This window comes from Limulus polyphemus, unplaced genomic scaffold (genome assembly GCF_000517525.1).
Source record: "Limulus polyphemus unplaced genomic scaffold, Limulus_polyphemus-2.1.2 Scaffold2733, whole genome shotgun sequence".
Taxonomy (NCBI): domain Eukaryota; kingdom Metazoa; phylum Arthropoda; class Merostomata; order Xiphosura; family Limulidae; genus Limulus; species Limulus polyphemus.
This window is the reverse complement of record NW_013668343.1, coordinates 28,910-39,123: the sequence shown is the minus strand read 5'-3', so window position 1 is coordinate 39,123 and position 10,214 is coordinate 28,910. Positions and strand designations below refer to the sequence as shown.

The following is a 10,214-nucleotide window of genomic DNA, read 5'->3' as shown; positions in this document are numbered from 1 at the left end:
TGGGATTAATGACAATTCTGTTCGATAACTCCGACAGAAGCTAGTGGGATTAATGACAATTCTGTTCGATAACTCCGACAGAAGCTAGTGGGATTAATGACAATTCTGTTCGATAACTCCGACAGAAGCTAGTGGGATTAATGACAATACTGTTCGATAACTCCGGCAGAAGCTAGTGGGATTAATGACAATACTGTTAGATAACTCCGGCAGAAGCTAGTGGGATTAATGACAATACTGTTAGATAACTCCGGCAGAAGCTAGTGGGATTAATGACAATAACGGAGTTATCTAACAGACAGAATCTAGTGGGATTGATGACAATACTGTTAGGTAACTCCGACAGAAGCTAGTGGGGGTTAATGACAATACTGTTAGATAACTCCGGCAGAAGCTAGTGGGGGTTAATGACAATACTGTTAGATAACTCCGGCAGAAGCTAGTGGGGGTTAATGACAATACTGTTAGATAACTCCGGCAGAAGCTAGTGGAGGTTAATGACAATACTGTTAGATAACTCCGGCAGAAGCTAGTGGAGGTTAATGGCAATACTGTTAGATAACTCTGGCAGAAGCTAGTGGGATTAATGACAATACTGTTGAATATTTTATATTTTTAACTTTCTTGGTTGATATAATATTAGGAATCCTGTAACTATTTCGTACATAAATACTTTAGAAAAATGTATTTAAGAAACCTATGGGTTAAGGTGATTTAAGGGTTAAGGGTTAACCTGGGTTAAGGTGATTTATATAATCACAAATCGAATGTTTCTACGTGTTTTAATGGTACGTTTTTCAAAACAATCTCCTCTTGAGGTCATCAATAGCAGACTTGCAAACTAAACTAACTCTGTGAGGCACCACTGGGCGTCGCCACTTGTGAATAGCGTATTGCTGAATGCCAAGAACCAACTTCTGCAGTAGTGACGTAACAAGTAGCCTCACACCCAAAGAGTGTCGACGTTAACTAAATAACATTTCTAAACTGTAATCCATATTCAGTGACATGCATTACTTCATACTGTACTGAAAAGAAAAAAAAAACAATAAAATTAATATTAACTACATGTGCTTGGGCAGAATCCCGGAAAATGTTCTGTTTCAAGAGCAAATAAAAAAACCAAAATTAAGAATAACAAATATTTGTATTTCTTGCTTTTGAACGTCATACTGTGTTGTAGCGTACAGAGTGCATGATTCTTCTCGTGATTCATGGCATGCGCACGTTTTACTGACGTCACGGAAGCACAAATTTCAACGTTAAGTGTCCCTTATGTGACGTCATTTTAGTTTCTAAAAATGTGGCTAAAACAGGTAACCTCTCCAGGCGATCTTCGGCCTCCTATCGGGGAAATTATTGTAAAATTTGTAAAATTTGATGGGCATTTGCCCTTAAAAGGCAAAATAAATTGCTTTATTTATAAGCATAATGGAATGATCTATAGGGTTTATATAAAAGTAGAAAGACATGTAAATGAAATTGTCACCTAGTGACAGGATTATGAATTAAGACACGGCCAAGCATATGAGCGGTGAATAAACTCGGCCAAATAAGGATGCTACTGCTTAGAAGGTAGTCCAATGCTATGTCGAAACATGTAGTATGGTCTTCCAAAAATAACGTATTCCATTATGCTTATAAATCGTTGTTTGCCAATGTATTATCATATTTACTTAATTGTTTTTCCAATCTCTTTATTTCTCGTTTTACTAAGCCTAATTTCTTATTTTAATGCAGGGTGCTTGCAAACTACATGCTATGGCGAGTCGTGTTGCAGTCGTTCGCCATGTTAAGTAAATCGTGGAGAGAACTGGTTCAGGACTACAACACTGTTATCACGGGTAAAACCAGGGAATCGCCTCGTTGGGAAAAGTGCATGGGAACGTTAACTGGTAGCTTAGGAGTGGCACTGGCATCGCTGTACGTTCGTAACCATTTTAAAGAAGAGAGCAAAGAATCGGTAGGTGGTGTAATTCTAACTTGTGAATTAAAATAACAACCCTCTTGGTGACGAATGAATTATTTTTAGTTTTAAATCTGGATTTTTTGGGGGGAGTTCGATACCATTTGTGGATACAGCACAAATAGCCCAATGTGTAGCTTGGTTTTTTAAAGACAAGTAAACAGAACCGTTTTAGCCCTCTTAAGGCAAAGCAGCAAATCTTACGACTTGTATAGCTATATATCGAGTTTCGATACCCGGTGAGGACACAGCACAGACAGTCCATTGTGTAGCTTTGTGCTTAACAACAAACAAACAGAAAAACTTAATATCAAAAAGTCCGGTTGAGAAGCATGCGTTAGCGATTTGGTTTTCACTGTAAGTCACCATAAATAAGGCAGGTTGAGACTCCTGCTGGGAAGTTTTAACTCAGCTTAGGGCGTCATAAACAAGTCGGGTTGAGACGCCTGCTGGGAAGTTTTAACTCAGCTTAAGGCGTCATAAACAAGTCGGGTTGAGACGCCTGCTGGGAAGTTTTAACTCAGCTTAAGGCGTCATAAACAAGTCGGGTTGAGACGCCTGCTGGGAAGTTTTAACTCAGCTTAAGGCGTCATAAACAAGTCGGGTTGAGACGCCTGTTAGAAAGTTTTAACTCAGCTTAGGGCGTCATAAACAAGTCGGGTTGAGACGCCTGTTAGAAAGTTTTATCTCAGCTTAGGGCGTCATAAACAAGTCAGGTTGAGACGCCTACAGTGGAGGTTTGGGTTAGTATGAAGCGTCATAAACAAGTCATGTTGGGATGCCTACGTTTCTTTAACACATTAATGGACCTGATCCTGTAGAAGACTCGGTGACGTAATAGAATTAAGGGTGTGTATGTGTGTGTGTGTGTGTGTGTGTGTGTGTCTATATATATATATTGCACATCTCTACGTCCCCCCCCCCCCGTTCCTCAATAGGGCAACGGTAAGTTCTCGGATTTACAACGTTCAAGTCCGGGGTTCGATTTCTTGCATTGGGAACAGCTGATAGTCCAGTGTGGCTTTATTCTAAAACTAACAAAAACTCTAACCTGCTGTTTCATTACCATTGTATTTTGTTATAAGATGCTTATTTAAAATAACCAAAAAAAAAGTACTTATTAACCATTATTAAACTGAGAAACTAAACAATCCATTAAAATTTTCTAATTTGTTTATAGTCACTTGAAATGGTCAACTATATCCACAAGGAATTCTTGAAGATTTTGGATGAAGTTGATTGGATGGATGACAAAACAAGAGAAAGAGCCAAAGAAAAGGTAATAACCAATCAAATTTGAGATAGTTAGAAAATGGAATACGTGCAAATAACGTCACTAGTGATTGAATTGATAAGATTCCTAATCAGTTTATAAAAAGGGGTTTAAAAAATTGGAGATGACATTAGGACTAATTTAATTTAAAATTTTGTAATATTTAGCTCCTCGATGGGGCTTATAACGCTAACAGTCGAGTTTCGATACTCGCGATGGGCAGAGAACTGATCGTGTAGCTTTACGGTTAACATCGAGCTGTAAACTTTAATGATAAATACCCTGTTAGAACTTAAGCGACATCTATTGACAAAGGTAATGAACAACGTTGAGACAAATAACATTTAAGTATACATAACAACGAAATATTTTCGACACTTACATTGATCTTGTCAGATTTGTTCTGTCTGATCCTGTTTGTTCTCCTCCGCGGTAGCCTCATATATGTTGTTTCATTTGTTTAGTTAAACACCTAAAAAAATATTTGTTGCAAAGCTATTTGTTTTTATCAATAGAGGTCGCTCGTGGCTGAAAACAAACTTTGATACTGCGAAAACGCTCTCCCTATTGAAATAAAAATGTCTTGATATCCCGCCCTTTTTTTTTTTAATAGTTGTGCATCTGCCTGCCTATGTAATGAAACACACATTTTTATTGTAGGCTGGTACTATTCAACCGTATATTGGCTATCCTGATGAACTACTGAACGTAGACAAGGTTGCAGACATTTACGAAAACGTAAGTTCCTTTTTCCTCTTATGTCAAGACGTTGTTAAATAATTGATTAAAATTATAGATTTTGTACTTTCTTCGTGTGATTTTAAAAGTTTAAAAAAATAAAAAGACTATACAATTTCCTTATCATTGATGTTGTTATACCTTCCTTCTGATTGTTAATAAATATTATTTCCGTAATGTGTTTTGTATTTTTAGTTGACTTTTTCGTCTGTTTTATTTCTTATTCTATCATGTTTTCTAAGCCTAACTGTGAAGTTTTGTGATTTCAGCTAACTCTGACTTCAAATGACTACTTCCAAAATGTTCAGAATCTGAGAGTCTGGTCCACAGATTACGCTTTTGGTCAGCTCCGGAAACCTAACAAGAAGGGAGAGTGAGTATTTTACTAACTCCAAAAATAAACAACAACAGCAACAACAAACTAAATTAAAACAAGCAATTTTATTTTTGTCGGAAAAATAATAATGAACTGACTAGGAAATGTTAAGAGTTGTACATGTGTTAATGGTTATTAAGTTTTAAATATCGATAAGTTAGTATACCCGGTCTGTAAATCCGAGGGTTCAATGTTCGCGTCCTGTTGCTAAGGAAAAAAAAAGGTGTTTCGTAATTTGGGACATAATGACGTTAAAATCTCTCTATTCGATGAGAGTAGCCCAAGAGTTGGCGGTGGGTGCTGTTGACTAGCTGCCTTACCTCTAGCCAAACAGTTTATGTGCAGATAGCTCCTGTGTAGATTTTCGCGAACATTCTATGATAAAAGCAAAAACATAATTCTTCTGGAAATGTAGTCAAGAGAACGCAAACGGGCTGCTTGACCATCAAAGAACGAACAATACGTGTTTATACCGTATGTAACGTTCTTTTAATATAAGACTCGTTTTATTCTATTTGTTGTGCTCTAAAGAAAATGTCATTTATGTGCTCAGTTACTAAAATTTCTAGCATAGAAAGAGCACAGGCGGAGGCAGCAAAAGCTACCCGCGATACCTGAGGGTAACAGATGTAAGAACACTAAGAATCAAATAGCCTATGATCGTTAACACGTATTTTCACGCTTTATTCAGGATTCTATGCTACTGTGATCGGTAGGGTGTTAATATACTAAGGGGTGGTTCGCAAATTTCGCCATTTTATTTAAAGCGTATACATAAAATTAATATTTTTTTAAACAGATATTATCGAACATTGATCATTATAAATAAGGTACTGGAAAACAAAAATAGCTTTTTAAGTACACAAAGTTTTTCAAAATTGCTGCTTTCCAGAGTACGTTTTGTACGCTCGTGAAAATAGCGAAAAATGCGAACGACCCCCTAAAGAAGCCACGTCTGGATAATAATGAAAAAAATAAATGTTTCTGTATCTCCTTTCTATGAAATTCTAACCCGTGTTTGCGAGTTGATTTTTGTGTCAGTACATTTTAAATTTTAGTACACGTGAGGCTAATTTATTTTCGTTTCTTTTCTCTAACAGCTGGAAAAAGCACGCTCGTGCAGCCGTTGTGAACGCTTACTATAATTCCCTGGAGAATAGTATTGGTACGTTACAGTATACATCATACAAATTAACGTATTTAGAATATGTATATAATATACCCATTATTCTGTTATTGTCGTTACCATTGTTATATTTATCATTGTTATTATAATCAACATTATTGTTATTCATTTTGTTTTTTGAAACACCTGAGCTCCAAAGCGCCCTCTATTGTCTTTATTTGTAGTGAAAGGTTTATTTCGTTTTTCAAGCAACCGGAAAAAAAGGGCCATGAAAGCAATTTGTAAATATTTCTCCCAAATCCTGAGTTACCATATGGAAGATTTTTTTACTGCAACGCGTGTATTGTTCAATGCTGGTAGGAAAAGACAAACCAGTAATTTTTGGTCTTGCATGGCCAGATGGTTAGGGCGCCGTGAGTCGCTGGTCCAACTTCCTGTCCCATCAGAAATGCTCGCCCTTTCAGCGGTGGAGGTGTTATAATGTGACGGTCAATGCCACTATTCGTTGATAGAAGAGCAACCCAAGAGTTTGCGGTGGGTGGTGATAACTAGTTGCCTTTCCTTTAGTCTTTCACTTCTAAATTAGGGACGGCTAGCTCGGATAGCCCTCATGTAGCTTTGTGCGAAGTTCGAAGTAAACAAATCAAACCAGTAATTTTTAAAGTTAGAAAACTACAGAAACTACAAATCGGTCAATAGATGGAGCCATGAGCTAAAAGTTTAAAGCTGAAAAGAAGAAAAAAAAATTCGGAGCCATTTTGCCGCGGCTAAAAATTACGTAGACTGCATTATTATTTTTTTGCCTACTTTCTTCTTAATTTGCCAGATCTCAGATGTCAGATCTGTGGCATTTCAGACTTATCTTTTACCTGTTGGAAGACACTGCCCAGGAGGCCGTTCAACTGGTTTTGATATTCCTACTACTAATTTGGCGGCTACAAAAATGTAACGCATGAATTACGCATTCCTTCATTAACACCCCCATTCCCAGTAGCACAGCGGTATGTCTGCGGACTTGCAACGTTAGAAACCGGGTTTCTATACCCGTGGTGAGCATAGCATGGATAACCCTTGTTTAGTTTTGTACTTAACTTCAAACAATGTTAATTGATTTGTTTAATATCTTTCCTAACGTTAAGTAATAACATAATTAATTTTTCTTTAAAAAAATGTATTTTAGTACTATCACATATTATTCTTTTTTTCTTTTTTTTAGCTTTTACACTTATGAAAATAATCTTGCATTAATATCTAGTATAGTAGGCCTAACCTAGAAATCTCGAGCTGGCTGAACTTTAAACGATATTATTAAGATAACGGCGGGAAATATCGTTAATAGCAACTATTGATTCAATAAATTATGATCATTGTAAGTTTTAATTTTTTATGCATTGAGTCTCAAATCTTGATAGTGGTAATTTTACGGACTTACAATGCTAAATTCGTGGGGTTCTAATCCCTGCGGTGTACACAGCAGATAGCCCAATGTGGCTTTGCTCTTAAACAAACAAATAAATCTAGTCGTTTTTCAGTTACGTTTTTCGACAAAGATCTAGTAAACAATAAAACCAAGAGCTTATGTTTCATTATAATCAATGTCAGCATTGGACTTAGCAGATATATATATATATATATAGTGTGTTTGACATATTGTTATGTTATGTAATTCCTAAGCCTAAAATTTATTCACAGAATTCCCTGCTGGAATCCTGCAAGGAGCGTTTTATGAAAAAGACAGACCAAAGTAAGATAGATGCATAATTTGTTCGTAAATAAGTTCATAAACGTACTTATTTATAGATGTCACCTATCCTGGAGTATTGACAATGTCTTATTCATTTATGTATACATCCGTATAAAAAACAAAACAAAAAAACAGCTGTCTGAAAGGAAAACAAAGGCCAAGATTTTTACAGCTGTAACTATTTTTGAAGTCCAATAAGAAATAAATAATGAAACTTCAATTCGTTTTGTTCATAAAATGTGACTATTCACCTTATTATTAACAAGATTATAGTAGTTTTAGAGACAGCTATGAAAAAGAAGGGGAGGGGGGTAACAAGTGAAAGAACTCCTGTCATCTAGTCGCAGGTGAACGTTCTTACAATCGGACATTTGACTGCCAGTTTCGTGTTTGTTTGTTTTTTTAATTCTTTTTATCTTCTTTCGTTAGCAAGGCGTTCCTCTTCAACTCAACTACTAATTAAAATTCCAACCAAATACTTGCCAGCAGCGGTGTAGTCCTGCGGGTTCTCAAAAAAAGCATCGACCCTCTCACTTCATGCCCGGAGGGGGGTAGGACGCCGAACCCAAAATTCAAATGTAGATTATTTCCCACGTTGCTTTTTTTTTATACATTCGAACGTAAATCAATAGTTTGTAATAATGTCTATAATATTGAACGATTTATATAAAGATTAAAGTTTCATCATTATACTAAAATTTATTGTCCTTACCAATGCTTTACGATAATATACTTCAATCAATAATATTCTGAATTTCTAGCTAATTAGTAAACACGATGGCTATACTAAATAAGCAGTTTGTTAAAAAAATAAAATAATTAGTAGTTCTTTAGGAGAGGGTAAGATAGCTTGTGGCGACCTCTCATTTCTAAATGTAGCACTACATCACTAGTTTCGGGTGAAGCGGTGTTGAAGCTGCAATATTGCGTATGGAAAAGTCTTAATTCTTGAAACTTAGGTGACAAAAAGATCGTATTTATGGTGACCTTAAAATCATTTTGGAATAGCACATAGCTAATTAATATAATATATTTCATATCGCTGCTTTTTATTTATTATTATTATTTACAAAAACAGAAATCTCTTATTTCAAAAATGCTTTCAACAGTAAAAATCTTGGCTGTTTTTCTGTCGGACGTCTGATTTTTTTTTTGAAATATTTTGTTAAATCAATGACATATATCAAATATATTTTAAGTTATCCTCTCATTCCCCCGGAGGGGGGGGGGTAGGTGTATGTAAGTATCAAGAAATTTCTTAAAATTATAAATTTAAGTTCGCTTTTAACAACTTTCTGAATGTTACATAGGTCTTTTGATTTTAGTTTGAAAATTTTTTTTTTAAACTTTCTTCTGATGTGTTTAAAATTAAATAGTATTACGAGATATTAAGTTCAACTTATGCTGTTAGAATTACAAAGAAATAACTCAAAATAACGTCTATAATGAATTAATTTTACGTCATGTTATTTTATTCTTAGTTACTTGAACTATGGAGCAATTGGATTTGTTATTGGTCACGAAATAACTCACGGATTCGACGATAGAGGTCAGTGTATTTCTTGTAACTTGCACTCGGGTTAATTTCATGTTCACGTCATAACTAACAACGGTTATCGTGCTTATTTTTCTATCTTTCTATATAAGAGCGATTGAGATGCTTGGTTATTTAATGCTATGTATTAAAACGTAGGTTGAAATAACTTCTAAGAAAACATCGTGTCAAAATTATTTGAATATTTCAAACTGATTTATGAATAATCTAGTTAACATAGCAAAGTCTCCTTTAGTTATGCGCCATGTTAGGCTTCGGAGTGGTTAATTTTCCATTTTAAATGGGGGGACATTAAAAATTGGCGAGTTCATCCCATCAAACAGGCTTGAAATATAATGTATTTTATTTTTACTTTCTGTAAAGCGTTAACAACACTTACATGGCTTGAGATAAGGGCTTTATTTGCGTGTATAGTAACAAGTCTGCTTACTATATTGTCTTGGCAGAGTTGACATCCCGTGTTTCTTACGTAGGTCGTCAGTTCGATAAAGACGGAAACAACGTGAACTGGTGGGAACCTGAGACGGACTTTAAGTTTAGGTCCAAAGCCAAGTGTATAATTGAGCAGTATGGTAACTACACCGTTCCGGAGAACGGACTACAGGTAATACAATGTTATTAGATTTATAGCAGTTTCTTCCGTACATCTGATTCTTTTTCTTTCTTATCACATTTTGAATCTATTCGAGACGGAAGTCTAAGAACTTGTATTGTTCTGTTATGATACTTAACGAGTTAACCCTCACCTCACGGGTCAAAGGCCATGTCATCTCGTATGTTTATGTCAATAAGTTTTATATCAAACTGTAGATTATGATTCAAATTTTAGTAATGCACATTATTTAATTTCTTAATTTAAAATAAATTTGAAAAAAACACTCCTAAACATTGATTCTTGTGTGTCACATGGTATGTTGTTTCAAATTAGATGTTTGTGATGTCAAAATACAAAGTCCATAGTTTAGTACGAATTAGGAACTTCAGTTACCGACATTGACAAGCTAGAATGTAAAATAAGAACCTCCTATATTTTCTATTTGTTGAGATATCGCTCACCTCTTTCAATTTGTGGAAACACTCTCTTATATACACTTACTTCTGTCTATGACATGTTGATAACCAATCGAAAGCTCAGAATGTCCCCCTAGTGGCTTTCTCAGCCATTTCCAAATATTACGACGTCATCTCATTCTTTCGATACAAAACTTCAAGCTGGTAAGCTGAGTCTTTAGTCTGCTCGAAACTTCATATTTTTTGTTCGACCCAAATACAACTTAGTTACTAAGCTTGATAAATTCTAGTAGAATTCTATGGTATTGATATAATAATTTATGATTTTTTTTTGGTTATATAAATTCTATATAATAAAAACCTAAAACATTATTTCGTTTCACATCCTTCACAAGCAAATTTTGTATAAGGCTTAGCAACCTATG

At 35.2% G+C, this 10,214-nt stretch overlaps 1 protein-coding gene across 1 annotated transcript in view; it reads left to right on the top strand.

Annotated features, from left to right (window-relative positions):
* Positions 1 to 10,214, top strand: part of LOC106467765 (membrane metallo-endopeptidase-like 1) — a 27,056-nt gene that overhangs the window by 7,732 nt on the left and 9,110 nt on the right. Inside the window, exons 4-11 of the mRNA XM_022395961.1 lie at positions 1,741 to 1,963; positions 3,147 to 3,245; positions 3,900 to 3,977; positions 4,247 to 4,350; positions 5,454 to 5,518; positions 7,172 to 7,223; positions 8,705 to 8,772; positions 9,252 to 9,382. Of these exons, the coding sequence (XP_022251669.1) occupies positions 1,741 to 1,963; positions 3,147 to 3,245; positions 3,900 to 3,977; positions 4,247 to 4,350; positions 5,454 to 5,518; positions 7,172 to 7,223; positions 8,705 to 8,772; positions 9,252 to 9,382 (820 nt within the window). The remainder of the gene's footprint in view (positions 1 to 1,740; positions 1,964 to 3,146; positions 3,246 to 3,899; positions 3,978 to 4,246; positions 4,351 to 5,453; positions 5,519 to 7,171; positions 7,224 to 8,704; positions 8,773 to 9,251; positions 9,383 to 10,214) is intronic.